Source organism: Ursus americanus, chromosome 17 (assembly GCF_024610735.1).
Source record: "Ursus americanus isolate L20-20 chromosome 17, mUrsAme1.1.p, whole genome shotgun sequence".
Classification (NCBI taxonomy): domain Eukaryota; kingdom Metazoa; phylum Chordata; class Mammalia; order Carnivora; family Ursidae; genus Ursus; species Ursus americanus.
In genome coordinates, this window is record NC_142143.1 from 11,861,445 (window position 1) to 11,878,113 (window position 16,669).

General features: G+C 40.7%; 1 protein-coding gene across 24 annotated transcripts in view; it reads left to right on the plus strand.

The window, feature by feature from the left end:
- Positions 1-16,669, plus strand: part of RBFOX2 (RNA binding fox-1 homolog 2) — a 271,018-nt gene that overhangs the window by 178,451 nt on the left and 75,898 nt on the right. The window contains exon 1 of one of the 24 annotated variants that reach the window (XM_087868770.1): positions 13,320-13,341. The exons of the other annotated variants lie outside the window; for them this stretch is intronic. Coding sequence (XP_087724896.1) covers positions 13,339-13,341 — 3 coding nt within the window. The 5' untranslated portion in view covers positions 13,320-13,338. Of the gene's footprint in view, positions 1-13,319; positions 13,342-16,669 lie in introns of those variants that run through there. 24 annotated transcript variants of the gene reach the window in all.

The following is a 16,669-nucleotide window of genomic DNA, read 5'->3' on the forward strand; positions in this document are numbered from 1 at the left end:
TTGCATAAAAGAGAAGACTTATTTCTGGATTCTCTTTGTTGCTTGGGAGATGATACTTCTTAACCTTGGAGCCCTCATTCAATTTTCATTAACTGGCACTATTACAGGCGACAGCTCTCTTCTTTCTCAGCTATTAGTGAGGGCTTTCCAACTACTTGACTTTTCATTATATATATTTTTAAATCAGTGAAAGAGTTCTCTAAACTAGTGCTTTTTCTAATCAGAGGGTTTCTGTGGCCTCTTGGAACATGTGCCCTTCGTTTTTGGAGGAACTGGGTGAGCATGTGTAAGCACAAGTTAGAATGCACGCTCTCACGCACATTTCATGTTGCAGTCTGAATAATCGGTGTTTAAGAAAACTGTAGCCTTAGCAGAGAAGCAGGAGAGCGAAATAGGAACTGGAAAGAAGGATTTCTTGGTGGTTAAGAATTCTAAGAGATAAATTAAAAGCGCTGCGATTGTCTCAGGGTGTGTGCTGGATGCTGAGAGAAGGAAGTTGCTCGTTTTTGCCCATCCCGAATTTCTATAACTGTGGGAGGTACAGAGTATCAGATTTGTGGATTTTCAGTATGTATGCCAGCATATTTGTTTTGGTGTATATTCTTTCTGTGCAATATAACATATGTGGTTGTTAGTAATTTAGAAAAAAAAATCAAAGAAAATAACCAGATGGGCCAAATCTTTATTTGTCCCTACAAGGTTTTGGGGGGGGTGTGTTTTTTTTTTTGTTTTGTTTTTGTTTTTGTTTTTCAAGCCAGACGTCTAATCCCAGTATTTGATAATGATGTGTCACATAAACTTTCTGAATATAAAATGTCTGCACTGTTCAGGGTTTGGTTATCAAAGTTAAACGGTTTATTATGGTGTTAGGTGTCTTGACTAGTATATTAAGAAAGGTATTTAGATATCTTTTTATCATTTTGTCACCTAGGTTCTTTGCATATTAGATCTTGACATTTCTGTATCCTTTATTTTAAATTAATTGCACACTTTGATGGAAGAAGGGCAAAGGGCTTTCAGTGGATGACACTATTAGACTCATATCAATAGTTGTGCCTCATTATTATATCAGCTCTAGTTTCATAAGGCCAGTTTTGGGGGTAATTAGCAAACTGCTCTGTCATTTACAATAGGGAATCAGTGTTTTGTGTAAAAAAAAAGCAAATGGCAATTTAATCACAGAATTCTAACATACTAGACAGACATGTTCCTATGACTTTTTAAAATACAACTTTAGGTGTATCCGTTGTTCATGTAAATGTCGTAGGAGTAATTTCACTGAGATACTCTTATTTCTGAGTATGTGACCGAAATTATTGCATCTCTTCGCATCAATGAAAGCGTAGAATCAAAGGAAGGAAAAGTCTTTCTTGTAATATGTGTTAAATTAGAAAAACAAAATTGCAAATGACTTCAATTAATAAAAAAATGTTTAGCCAGACTCAGACTCCGTTATACTGTTTGTTGTTGAAAGGGAAAGTATACCAGGCAGAGAGGAAAAGCTCTTACAGTATGGATGTGAAAGAAAATTTTTGTACTCTCCCATAATGTAAGACTGCCAGTTTCTGTGGAACACAAAGCCCTCCCTTTCTTGGACAGCTCAGTGCTTTGCTGGCATTTTCTTCAAAATCTGTTTTCCATCAGGACCGAGAGGAGGGAAGGTGTTAAGAATAAGGGAGGTTGGAAAGGGGGTTGCTGTTCCTTTAAATAGTGCAGTGAGCCCATGTGGCAGCAGGCCGGCTCTGGAGTGTATTCTTTTGTAATGAATCACCAGTTCCATTGTCTGCTATCTCCCCTCTTTGTAGCTGGGAGGCTGAAGTCTTTCACCTGAGCTGCTGCCAGGTCGCTATTCTGTTCCAGGGTGGTTGGGAGAAGAGAAGAGGGAGGGTATTTTATGCTTTAATTAAAGACAGATAACAGAGCAGGTACGTTTTGCTTTGTTTCATTTCCCCCTCTCCTTTCTGTGTTTGTTTTTCGAAATGAGTTGGAGTAGGGAATCAGTTCTGGGATCTAGCTTAAGCATAGTTCATTTTCTGTGGATTTTGAAAGTGCTTGTGATTATTCAGTGTCCATTTTGTGGCATTGCTTTAAAGTGATTCCATTCGGTTCCCTGCCAGTTCCACCCGAACCTCATCCCACCCTCCATCCACAGAGCTTCAGCCCACACTGTTTGTTTTGGCACACTTTCCACTTTCTATGGGCTGCACAGGACGCTGGGAAGTTGGGGGTAGGTGCAGATTGTGGGTTGGAGACTAATTTATGTTCCTTTACAATGAACCAAAAAAAGCCTCACTTTTTCCAGAGATTTGGTTTCTTTCTGAATTCTTCTACACTACTCCGTATCTTCAGTTATAACCATTGCCTTGCCAGAGCCAAGATGGACTCTTGAAAAATATTCCTGTGCTAAAAATTACTAAGCTTTCCTGAAAAGATACCCATAATTGCGTAAATGTGATTAAATCTGAGCAATTTTGACTCGTTCGATGATTTTTCTTCCCAGTCATCCCCTTGCCCCCTCCCCACCACCACCCAAACACACACCTTTTTTGCCCCTTCTCTTTTTTTTTAACTTCACCTTTCTCCTTAGTTTTGCAGTTGAGACTCAGAAAGCTTAGTGTTTTGATAATCTATTCTTTGAGTTTGTAAGGCCACAGAGGACATCCCCGTGTTGCAAGGTAAAGGACACTCATCCCTCGCCGTGATAGCGCATGGCATAAAGGCCCGGTTTTGTTCCTCTAGTTTTCTGTTCGTGCCTGAAAATTTTTAAACTTATATCTACGCAGATGGCCACATGAAGACAGTCTCCTCTCTCTTTTGACTTCTGGTTTGTGGAGCAGTCCCATTTTAACATCTCTTTGTATAATTCCCTACCTCGGGTTGTTTCTTGGACATCTCTAGATGACACTCGGGTCATCACCAGGAACCAGTCACAGAGCTGATTCCGCCCCTCTGCCCAGCAGCCTCCTTCTGGTGTACTGTTTCTCTCTGGGACCTGACATTGTTGGTGTCCCAAGGCATTCCCTTCTGGAGCCGTAATCCCTCGCTCTTTCTGTTTCATCATTCCAGAACCAGTGTCCAGTCTTTCTTTTAAACTTCCTTCACGACTCTTGGTCCGTGAAATCCAACAACCCCAAATGGGACGCACCCCTGCTGTAAATGCTCCGCTGTGTTGAACGCAGCAACTTTGTGATTGGGCTTCAGTGCTCAGCGTCCAGGCTAAGCAGTTAGAAATGCTGTGGCCTGCCATCACGCTGTTGCGTTGCCGTTTCCCGGATGCTGAAATGTTCCTCTGTTTCCATTAGAACGATGACCGTCAGGAAACCTTAGAGTCAAATAATTCTTTAGAGGTCATTGACAGAGTGAATTACTTAAAGTGCAAGTCTGATTTTGTCACTCCTGTGCTTTAGACCTTCCCAGCTGTTTCCCTGCGGACTCAGGATAAAAATCCAGTGTCCTTACTCTGGTCTCTGAGGCTCTGCGTGGTCAGGAACCTGCCTGTCTCCCCAGACTTCTCTCCTTCTTGTCCCATTTTTCGCTCCAGTGACGCTGGCCTCTTTGCTGATCCCTTAACACACCTTGTATCCTCCTGCTCTGGGCCTTTCCTTCTGTTTTTCTCTCAGCCTGAAATGTTCTTCCCCCAGATGACCACAGGGCTTGTCATGGGAGAGTACTCCCTTGACCAGCCCATCTGATCTGAACTCCCTTATCCCCATATGTTGCTTTTTTTCCACTTACCACTGATTTTAGTGCTTATCACTACTTGTTATAGGTATGCTTGTTTGTTTATTTTCTGTGCCACCAACCCCTCCAAAGACTGTAAGCCCTGCGAGGTCAGGAACCTTGTCAGCAGTCTGTTGCATACTCGGTGTCTGGCCTGTGGTCATAATGTAGTCGTTATGTACCTAATCAGCTAATCCTTACATGTAGGATATAGTCCCGTCAGGTACTGTGCTAAACACTTTAGCTACATTAGCTCATTGAAATTCTCTCCACAACCCTATCATTGTGCCCTTGGTATAGAAGAGGAAACCGAGACATAGAATGGTTAGGTAACTTGCCCAAGTTTACACAGCTGCTAAGAGGTGTGGAGATTCATATCCATAGACTGGCTTGGGAATCCACACTCTTAACCATGGTACCCCAGTGCCTCTTGTAGGTCTTACATATTCAGTACATGTTTGTTGACTGTGTGAATGAATGAATGTAGTTGAGACTCTCTGATTCACTTCGGGAATTTCCATTTCTGCCTTATTCAAGGCTTTGGTGGAATATAGTTGACCCTTGAACAACACGGGTTTGAACTGCACACACCCACTTATGCAGATTTTTTCCGATAAGTACAGTATTGTAAATGTATTTTCTCTTCCTTACAGTTTTCCTAATAACATTTTCTTTTCTCTAGCTTACTTTATTGTAAGAATACAGTACATAGTACATATACGTGTTAATTGACTGTTAATGGTAAGGCTTCTGTCAACAGTAGACTATTAGTAAAGTTTTTGGAGAGTCAAAAGTTATATGCAGATTTTTGATAATGTGGGGACAGAGGCAGGGTCGGCACCCCAACCCAGGGTCAACTGTACTTGTAATAACACACATACAATGCATACCTTACATGCACAATAACATACATACTTGCAGTAACACAACAACAACATAATTTACATACATCACCATTATTGTGGTCATATCATACATCACTTGTCAGTCTTTCTCTGTCTCTCTTTTTTTTTAAGATTTTATTTATTTGAGAAGGAGGGAGACAGAGACAGAGTGGGCAGGGGGGAGGGGCAGAGGAAGAGGGACAGGGACAAGCAAGCAGACTTCCTGCTGAGCAGGGAGCCCGATGAGGGGCTCGATCCCAAGACCCGGAGATCATGACCTGAGCCTAAGGCAGACGCTTAACCAGTGACTGAGCCACCCAGGTGCCCCTTGTCAATCTCTTTTTGAGATAGGTGGTATTTTTCCCATACGTTAGACTTTGAGATTTGAGACGCCAGGCACCGGGGTGGCTCTAAGTACAGAGATAGGTTTCCAAACTTGAAATCTATTTAATTCTATATTTGCATACTCTTCCATTGTACTAGCAGCCTCATTGAGATAAATAGTTCCATTGTTGGCCATTAAAAGGTAGAAGAGTTTTCCTTACAGCAAGCTGTTTTCATTAGGGTTTTCTCACCTCACCTGGTTCTGTCATCCAGAGTCGCGTGGAGAGGTTTAATCTCTCTTCTTCATGAAAGCTAAATACATGAAGATAACTGCTAAGTGTTCCCTTTCATCTTCTGTCCTTTTTGCATTTCTTACCTACTTCCTCGAATCAGTCCTCACAGATAGAAAACATACAGTTTCCAGAGACTTGATTGTCTCGGACCGATTACTTCAATTTCTGTGAATGATTTACCATTTATATCTAATTACTAAGTAAAATATTAATTATGAGTATTAATGATATCTTTATTATAAATTTTGGTTTTTGATGTGTTTTGATTTTACCCAGTTTTCATAACTTATTGATCATGTAGTGTTATCAGCAGTTTATAACTTCAAAAATGAGGGGATCTCTTAAATAGAATATTATTTTTCTTCTCCATTGTAAAGCTATGCAGGCTGTCAGCTCTTCAGCAAGAATCTACCCTTCTTCTAACCTAGGTCTTGCTCAGATCCCTCAAAGGTTACTAACAATGAAATTTTCATTTTTTTAAATTATTTTTTTAGAAATACTGTTTCAGAGATGGCAGTTGGACTGACAAATGACATACTGAAAATCAGCAAAAGTAAATATGATAAGTTCCTTTGAGATGTTGAAATTGTATCAAAATATGTTGAAAAAACAAAATTAAGAATTAGGAGAGGCTTTGCACTTGGTAGCAACAGTAAAACACGATCTTGTTTTTCTGTTGAGAATAGAGGTAAAACACAACCAAAAGATAACTTCAACCCTTGAAAAATATTCTGATGTAATAATACTTATTATAAATCACGTATCACAGAAATATTCTCAGATTCCCTTCCTTTGGCATATTCTTTTCATCATGCCTCTTGAATTCTTTCAAAGCTCTATCAGTTTCAGAACATTAGAATGATATTTCTTATTTAATTAAGGCTCAGGAAATCAGTATGGCTAGTCTTGCTGTAAACAAAAGGAAATGCAGTTTTTAAAATTGTGACTTGAAATCATGTAACTAATGATATTTAATTCTTTCAGAATTACAGGATAAAGTTCTGCAATCAGAATTTGATATTTCATATATAAAGGAATATTTAAGTAGAAAATATGGAATCAGTAATTATTTTATGAAATTATAAAATAATGCTTTTATATCCATAAATAACAGAACTATGTTTTTATCTAATATTGATTATGAGAATCCTTGGAAAAAGTTCTGAAGAGACAGACTGAAACGTAAGTGAAGGAGATGAGATTTTTTTGAAAGATTAGAATCCACAAACTTTCTGCTAATGGCTTGATAGTAAATATTTTTGGTTTTGAGGGCCATGGTGTTTATGTCACAACTATTCAGCTCTGCTGTTGAAACATGAAGGAAGTCCTAGACGATACATAAATGAATGAGTGTGGCCGTGTTCCAGTAAAACTTTATTTATGGACACTGAAATTTGAATTTCATATAATTTCCATGTGTCACAAAATATTCTTCTTTTGCAATTTTTTAGATATTTAAAAATATAAAAATCGTGCTTGGCATTTAGACTGCACACAAACGGGTGGTGGACCGCCTTTAGACCAGAGCCATAGTTTGCCAACCCCTGACTGAGAGGGATGCAGGTCCTCCCTCTTTCACTAATAGCAGGAAAGTTTTCTCACAGAGCTCGATGACAGGGGCAGGGACACGGTTCCTAGCAGTTTTGGCATGTCATCTTGGGTCCCTGTTAAGAGTGAAACCCTTGGCTTGCTCTCTCATTTTCCCTCAGAAAATATGAAAATTCTTCCCCCCCTTTTCCCTTCCTTTTTCCTTCCATTCTACCCCCAAATCTGAGCCATTTGCAGTCCCCAAGTGTGTCATAATTTATACCTTCCTATTTTTCATGGTTTTTCGTATACTATTACTTTGAGCCAGAATACCTTTCTCTCCAACATGGTTAATTTCTTGCCTTAACCGTTCAGCTTAGACTTCGCCTCTCTCAGAAAGCTTGCCCTGTCTCATAGGGTTGTCCCTCTTTTGGGCTTCATTGGCATTGTGTATGTGTTGCTCTCTTAGCCCATGCTCTGCAGTGTTGTAGTTGTGAGTGTACTTATCTGGTTTTTTCCATCAGACTAGTTTCAGGATTGCGACTATACCGCCAGTGTTCATTATCGTATCTGGTTCAATTTGGTATCTAGTAAATACTTTATGATTGAATTAATGGATTTTAACTTGTTAATTCATTAGCAGGGTTCTCTTTTGAAATGAAAAGTAGAGTTAAATTGGGTAACCGCACACATCCTGTGCTTATTACTTACATCAGTTAATACTTAAAATATAAGTGTCATTTTTTAGAAATGGATGCTTTATGTGGCTAGAAGAAAGGAGGATTTGGGAGTAAACAGCTGTTTGGGGAATACACAAATCTTTTGTAGATGTTCTAGTGGAAGGCAGCATGTATCCAGGAGATAGCACGCAGGTAAGTGTCCTAGGAGCAGCAGTCTCCAGGGAAGCCAGGAAAGGGGGAAGAAGAGCATGGCCCCAACCAGTGGGGAAGGGCAAAGAGAAATGGGAAGGGTTTGGCAAACCGTTGTAAGTATATTAAACATGAGTATATTCAGTACTGCCGTCTCCTCTTTTCCTTCCGCTCAGGATGAGCAAGAGTTAGATTCTTTGCATTACTACTTTTAAAAAGCTGTCAGGGGCGCCTGGGTAGCGCAGTCGTTAAAGCGTCTGCCTTCGGCTCAGGGCGTGATCCCGGCGTACCGGGATCGAGTCCCACATCGGGTTCCTCCGCTGTGAGCCTGCTTCTTCCTCTCCCACTCCCCTGCTGTGTTCCCTCTCTCACTGACTGTCTCTCTGTCACATAAATAAATCTTTAAAATAAATAAATAAATAAATAAATAAAAAGCTGTCAATACATATATATATATTAGACCATGACCATTCCATGTCATCTTCAGGGCTCACTGTTCATTGTTTTATAGTGTTTCTTCCTCTCTGTGTATTTCCTTTTGGATAATTTCTTTTATGGTATTACCAAGTGTGCTAATTTTTTCTTCTGAAATGTCTAATCTGCTATTAATCCAAGCCCAATGTGTGGTTGGTTGGTTGGTTGGTTGGTTTTTAATCTCAAACATTGTATTTTCTGTCTCGAATTTGGTGTGGGTCTTTTATATATAGATGTAGATATAATATAGATATATATGTCTTTTATATATAGATAGATATAGATAGATATATCTTCCATGTCTCTTAACATGTTCAGTTTTTCTTTTATATACAAATTTTCTTTTTCTTTTTTCTTTTTTTAAAAGATTTTATTTATTTATTTGACAGAGAGAGACAGCCAGTGAGAGAGGGAACACAAGCAGGGGGAGTGGGAGAGGAAGAGGCAGGCTCTCTGCTGAGCAGGGGGCCCGATGTGGGGCTTGATCCCAGGACCCTGGGATCAGGCCCTGAGCCAAAGGCAGACACCTAACGACTGAGCCACCCAGGCGCCCCTGCATACAATTTTTCTCGAACATGTGGAATACAAATGTTCTAATATTCTCATCTGCTACTTCTAACATCTGTATTAGTTCTGGATCAGTTACTATTGATTTTTCTCATCATTGTGGATTGTATTTTTCTGCTTATTTGCATGCCTGGTAATTTTTGATTGGATGCCAGACACTGTGAATTTTTTACCTTTTTGGACGCTAGATAGATGTCTTCTTACATATCTATCTATATATATTTTATATATATTCTTGAGCACTGTCTACAACACAACTGAGTTTCTTAGAAATTGTTTGCTCCTTTCAGGTCTTTTTTTTAAGTTCTATTAGAAAGTTCCAGAGCTGTGTTTAGTTTCTGCTTAATTTTTCCTCACTGTTGAGGCACAAGACTCTTAGTACTCTGCCTGATGTTTCTTAAATTATCGGGTTTTCCACTCTCATCATTGGGAACAGGCTCTATTCTTGGCACTGTGTGATCTCCTGGCATTATTCGCTCCAACTCCATCAAGTGGTCGTTTCTCTGGCCTCCGGTAGCTCCTCACACACATACAGTGATCATGACTTAACTGAATATTTGAGGGCAATCCTCTGTACCTCTTCAGCATTCTCTCTGTGTGCTGGTTTATGCTATTTGTACCCCTTTTTTGATGATAGCCATTGCCTTAAGTATAATATGATGAAAATAGGCCCTTAATATTTATTTAACTTCTTTTTCCTTTTTTTTTTTTTTAAGATTTTATGTTTTTAAGTACTCTCTGCACCCAACGTGGGGCTTGAACTCACAACCCCAAGATCAAGAGTCATATGCTCCACCGACTGAGCCAGACAGGTGCCCCTAATTTTTTCTTTACATAAGAAAAATCTCTGTAATTCACCTTTAGCCAAAACCTTGAGAAAAGTCTGCTAATTTTCTTGGAGCCTTGGGTTCCTATGGGAGAGGGCAGAATTGATCAATTTGACAATTCTATACACAGCATTAGCTTCCTGAAATTTTATCTCAGCACAGAGGTTTTACAGTTTGATGGTTTAGTAATCATATGGGAGCGTTTGCACAGGATAAGAGTGAAATCGAGGTATTGGCTCGTTACAGTAGCTCTTAGCCACTTTGGGCCTGGGAGCAGATAACCTACTTAATGGTACTTCGTTGACTCTCTGTTACAGAGAAAATACTTAGTTTCACATGGTAATACACCTAATGTTTCTTCCTTTTTAGTGCATTCCGCCCCTTGGGTAGGGCTTCTTTATCACAGAATCATTGATTCTTAGAGCTAAAGTGAACTTTATTTTACAAGTCAGGATGTGGATCCCTAAGGAAGGTGAACTGTCCAAGGTCATATAGCAAAGTAAGGGCAGAGCTGGAGCAAGAATTCATTTTTACATAGTCTCTGTCTGGTGTTCTTTCTGCTGTCAGAGCATCCTCCTGAGAAGTTCAGATCTTTAACAAAAGATGTTTAGTCTGTAACGGCTAAAATATCTAGTCCTTATGCTCCTCATTTCCTAAAAGGGAAAATCCTAGAATGAGTAGAAAGTTCACCTCCTGTACTTTGGGCATTCTTTGCTGAAAAATTATTCTTGAATGAAGCTGGGTAGTCCAGTTGATGGGATAATGATAACGTAGTTACAGGTGAGGAAGATTGTAAGTAGGAAGAAGAAACAGATATGCCCTTTGATTTTTTTCTTTTGTTTTGTTTTTTAAGGATGCTTGAAGATTTTTTTGTTTTGTTTTTGTTTTGGAGCATTTGGCTTGACATGGAAAGAAGTGTAGAGTGGAATCTGGAAGTGTTTTGTTACTAAGCAACCATTGAAGTTTAGACAGCTTTTTGGTGCTCTTAGGAACTGATTTTGGATCTCCATCCTGTGTTTTCTGCATGCTTTCTTTCTTAAGTTGAATATTCTGTCTTACTCTGGGACAGGTTTTCCTGTTTTAGTATAACAGCTTACTTACGATCGCTTTTTGGGTGAAACTTTCCAACATAGGACCCTAATTCCTTCTCTAGGTTTATTTGTCTCGCTACGATAAAGGATTCAATATTGCAGCCACTAGTTTATATTTTGTTTCCTGACTGAAGGGTCAGAGTCTATGGCATGCCTTATTGATCCGTGTGGTAGAGATCAGTAGGGTGTCGGGAAATGTTTTCCTTCCTTTAGAATGCCATTTGATCTTGGCCAGATCATACATTCTGTGAAGGAGGTAGGAGGTGAAGAGTTAGGCATTCTAATTGGTAAATACTTGATTTTTGTTTTGTTTTGATTTGTTTTCTTAGAGTGATTAGACCCGTGAAATGTTTTGTATTTGCCAAGATTTAGCATGTAGCGCTGAGTGAGCTTGTAGGTGACGTTTGGACTGTGACTTATATAGTACGTACGCATTTAGTTCTGATGCTTCCTGAGTTGCTTTGCTTCCTGTAATCCAAATGCATCTAATTTATTAAAGCATAAGTACAAGGGCTGTTTCAGAAATTGCAGTAAATACTTTTCGTTTTCCTTTAAGCTTCTCTAGTTTGCTTTTAATGAATCTTGGTGTTCTTAAAGGGTTATTGGAAAGAAACAACGAAGTTCACGAACTCATGTCCTTTCGCAAAATTAAAAAGGAACCTGAATTCTACAGCTTACCTGTGGTTGAAATCTTTTGCAGAAAATAAATCATGACTTCTGGGTCAAGTTATGGGATACTTTTGCAGCCTCTCATCTCTTTGTGAGACCCCACTGACAATATGAAGGTTCAGAAAGATGTAAACCAGTAACAGCAAAGAGAAAAGGGCGAAGAGTGATATTACTAATGAAGAAGAGAGTTAAACAAATCTCTGGAAAAATTAAAGCAAATGGGAACCAACTGATGGATACATGGAGTGGAAGCGAAAGCCTAACAAAGAGGACAAGGAGGCTGCTAGGGGTCTGGAAGCCAGTCTACCGAGCAGAAACCCCAGAGAGGCTCTGGACTCAGAGCAGGAGTGAGGAAGGAATAACAAACAGGGATTCTGTGTGTATTATGTAGGGATAAATGACCTGTTTGGCATCTCCCATGCTTTACCAGTGGAAGTGGCCAGCACGTATTGCTCTTCCCCCCTTCTCCAGCATCAAAAAAAGGAAAAACAAAAACACCAGATGGCTTGGCTCTTGGCTCAAAGAAGTTGATCAAAATGCTTGGGGAAATTTAATTTAATTCTTTTCGTGTTAGGTATTGGCAACCCTTCCTTTAGTCTTATATTTGGGGAGGAGATCATTCTACACTTTCCTAGCAGCTTACACCAAAATGAAGCCTGGTGGTTGACAGGCTCTGTTTTTGGTCTCGTACTGAGTTCCCAGTTAGAGTTTTAATTCTAGGGAGAGAACTAATCAGAAAATAGATTTACTTATACAATAGCAGAGAAAACCCATACCTGCTAACCAAGTCCTTATTACCTGGATCTTTAGTGCATGAAGACCATTAGCCATATGAGAGGAACTTTCAGTATGAAAGAGACCAAAAAGAAAAGTTGACGGACAATCCAAGGAAATAGAGAAAATTTAAAGCAGCATTCCAACTAATAAGTCAGATTCAGGAAGATAATACATTCATAAAACCATTGCTGGGTGTAATGGAAAGGGAGCAATTTGAGAATGCACAAGAGGGTTAGAGATCAAGAATGTAATTGTCAAAAGAAAACATGCCTCAGACAAATAGAAAATAGAATTGAAGATACCTCCCAAAATGTAGAGTTTGAAGACACAAAGATGGAAAATACAAGAGGTAAGACAGATGATATCCCCAGTTAGTGTTCTTTAGAAAGCAAAGGCCAAAACAAAACCTTACCTGCTAAATTATTCACAATGGCCAAGATAGGGAAACAACCTAAGGGTCCACCAGCAGATGAATGGATAAAGAAGATGTGAGATACACACACAAACACATACACACACACACACACACACACACACACACACACACACACACAGACACTTAACACATATACACTGTGGAATACTACTCAGCCATAAAAAGAAGGCAATCTTGCCATTTGCAACCACATGGATGGACTCTGAAGGTATCGTGCTAAACAGTGTAAGTCAGAGAAAGACAAATACTATGATGTCACTTATATGTGGAATTTAAAAAACCAAACAAAGAAATTGAACAAAACAAAGCTCATAGATCCAGAGAACAGATTGGTGCTTATCAGAGGAGAAGGGGGATCAATTTTATGGTGACAGGAGATAGACTTACTGTGGTGATCACTTTGTAGCGTATACAGATACGAATTATTATGTTGTACACCTGAAACTAACATAATGTTATATAGCAATTTTACCTCCCTTGAAAATGCAAAAACAGAAAAAACTGGGGCACCTGGGTGGCTCATTCGTTGGGCGTCTGCCTTTGGCTCAGGGCGTGATCCTGGCGTTCTGGGATCGAGCCCCACATCAGGCTCCTCCGCTGGGAGCCTACTTCTTCCTCTCCCACTTCCCCTGCTTGTGTTCCCTCTCTCGCTGGCTGTATCTATCTCTGTCAAATGAATAAATAAAATCTTTAAAAAAAAAAAAAAAACGGAAAAAACCTCACTTACATTTTATGGGTATCCTAGGAAAGCAGGGGTGAGGAAAGGGGAGTGAAACAAGGAAGGTGGGCTGGCCAAAGCTTTGTAACAGGTATTGCTGATTACATATTTTCCTTGACTTGCTGTAGGATTACCTCCTGATAAGCTCACCGGAAGTTGAAAATGGTAAGTCAGAATGCATTTAAATGCATTTAATGCTGTCAAACATAGTAAGTCAGCCTACCTTAAAAATGCTCAGAACACTTAAAGTAGCCTATAGTTAGCAAAATCATCTAACATAATGCCTATTTTATAATGAGGTGTCGACTAGCTCATGTAATTTACCTAATACTCTACTGAAAGTGAGAGGCAGAGTGGCCGGCTGGGTGCAGAAGGGTTGTCCATGTGCAGGTTGTTGACCCTCGTGATCACATGGCCGACTAGGAGCTGTGGCTGCGTCTGCCCAGCTTCAGGAGAGAGGATTGTACTGCGTATCACGAGCCTGGGAAAAGTTCCAAATTCAAAATTTGAAGCGCTGTTTTTACTGAATACATTTCTCTCGAACACCATTGTAAAGTTGAAAAATTGTAAGTCAAACCATTGTTAAGTTGGGGATCATCTGTACTTGATCTAGTAGAAGTCTTCAGAGAGGTTCTGTAGAACTGTTGTTCCTCTGGCTGGTCCTCCCAGAGAGAGTGTGGAGAGGTCTTTTATCTGCTTTTTTCCTTTCATCAGTTCCTCCCTCTTAAAAGGTCAAAGTTTGGCATACGAACAGTGAGCTTACCTGACCCGCTTCAGTGGCCTCGAGGGGGAGGCCAGGTCCTACATCCTGTGTGCACAGATCTACAGAGTGACGTGTCCTCTACCTCTAAGCCTGGAGAGGTGAGAGGAGCCAGTACCCCTAACGACAGCCTCTGGCCTTGAAACTGCTGCTTTTTAAGAAACTTCTAAAAGAGGGTCGTTCACAAGAGGGTTGGCAAAGGGAAGGATAGGAGACTGCTGCTTTTTCTGATGAGCTCTTCCCATTTGATTTGCTATCATGTACATGCATTAATTTGAGAAAAATAAAAAATTTAAAAAGGGAAAATAGATTGCCCCAAACACCCTCGAAATAACTATAAAAGATCTTTTAGAATGTGTGTGAAAAAAAAAATGAACTTCAAATATTAAAAGATAAAATCTAATTAGTATTTTATATCAGGATCATCTTTTTAAAGAAAATTTTGGACTTCTAGAATTGATTCTTTCTCCTTGCCCACCCATTCCCACCTCACTGCCTGTTCTCATACAGCCCCATGGACTGAAGTCTGGGAACCCCTTGTCCTCCCCCACGCCCGTTGCCAGACTCTGAGCCCCCCACAGCCCTGATTACCCCCAGCACTCGTCCACTGATGTGCTTCCCTCTGCCTCTGCTGTAGCTCGTAATCCTGTTGTAAGCCCTTTCAGAGTTTGTGGTGTCCTCACAGACCTGTCTTCCCTTCTTCATGTCACCCATATTTCCCCATGCTGGATGGGTTTGGGTCTCTTCCTGTACTAATTTCATTGTCTCTCTTAAAAATTAACAAAAGTCTTTAGCTATTTATACACTGTAGTACATTGGATGTGTTTCTTTTTTTCCTTTAGCAAGGATTTATTTGGGGCATGCCTGAGTGGCTCAGTCGGTTAAGTGTCTGCCTTCAGCTCAGGTCATGATCCCAGGATCCAGCCGCATATTGGTGGGAGCCCCACATCCCCTGCTCAGTGGGGAGCCTGCTTCTCCCTCTCCCTCTGCCTGCCGCTCCCCCTTCTTGTGTGCTCTCTCCCTCTCTCTGTCAAATACATAAAATTTTTTAAAAAGGGACTTATTGAACATTTTTAAGGCAGTCACTGGGGATGCAAAGATTAATTAGACCTGGACAGTTACATGCCCTTAATGAGTCCATGTTCTATAGAAGCAGTATTTATGTAAACAGATAACTGTAATAGAATGTAAGTATTAGGTTCAGGAGGGATAAGGGGAGGGAATTTTTTTTTTCTATTCGGGTGAATCAAGAGAACAGTGGATGACTGAACTAAATATTAAAGAGTGTGGGCAGGTTAGCCAGATGGGTAGGAAGGAGGAAGGCTTTCTAAGCAGAAGGGATAGCAGGTGCAGAGAAACTGGCGGTGAGACAGCACAAGGTGTCTTCCAGGATGTAGTACACATAAGAGCACCACCTGGGCAGAGCCGCTGTTATCTCTCAGGTGGGTTATTACCATAGCCTCCTAACTGGTCTACCTACTTCTCCCTTGCTGAGTGGTCCCTGTAAAACTAAACCTGACTGTGCCACTTTGCTCAAAACCCTCGCTGGAGAATAAGAGCCAAAGTCCCTGTAGCGCCCTTAAACTTTTATAAGACGTCTACCCCAGCTCTCTCCTTGGCCACTGCCACCTTTCTCCCTTCATCTCCTGCCGCTCTGTTGCTTGCTGCTTTTTCCAGTTCCGTCACACAGGGCCCCCTTGTTGCTACTTCCTAGAATAAGCCGAGCACGTTTTCACAGCTGGGCCTTCGCATTTGTGTTCCCTTTGTCTGCAGTGCTCTCCCGCCGGACAGGCACACGGCTTGCTCTCTGGCTTTCTTCCGGCATCTGCTCAGTCATTCCCTTCCCTGACTACCCGGTATCAAATAGCAGTCCTCTGTCGCTCCAGCCCAGTGCTCCTGTACCCCCTTGCTCGCTTTATTCGCCTCTACGGCTCACCAGCTGTTTCTTGTTCGGCTTGCCTGTTGCTTATTTGTCTTTCCTTACTAGAATATAAACTCCCTAAGGGTAGGAATTTTGTCTCTTTAGTCACTGTTGTTTCCCCAGCATCTAGGACCAAGTGTCTGGCCCCTCAGAAGTACTCGGTAAATACTCAGTGGCCAGAATCGAAGCTGAATGGGTGAAGGATGCAGGCGGTATGACTTCCATACAAAGGTGTTTGGACTTGAGACCATGGGCGTCGAGGAGCCTAGGACTTTCAGAAGAGAATTGTTTAACAATATCTGATGCAGATTTTATTTTAGAGAGATTGTTCTGGGAGCTGCTTGAAAATTGATCAGGTTGACATTGTTTAAGACAAGGAGAATTCCTAGAAGAGAGATTCTCGGAATAGCCTGGATGGGAGTTGCTGAGAGCGGAGATTATCTCCGTCTCCTGCCCACAGAGCACGGATTCTCCCACAGCCTTCCCGCCAACCTGTGCATTTAAAGGCCTGTAATCACTCGTTTTCTGTGGTAAATATTTAGGAACAATTCTTGATATAGTAGTGAGCTTTCTGCAGACTTCCTAAATCTAGGAAGAGAAAGGTTGTTAGGTTTCTTACAGACTTCCAGTCTCAGAAGCAGATACTCAGCTACCTGGTTGCTTCGCTTAGCAGACACTTTCTAAAGATCACCTGCTGTGCACTTATCATTGGTGAGGAAGCTATGACAAAGTACATGTGATGTGATTCAGACCCTGATCTACTTAGGGGTTTAACTTATGAAACCAGTAGAGGAAATATAACCATCATGTGA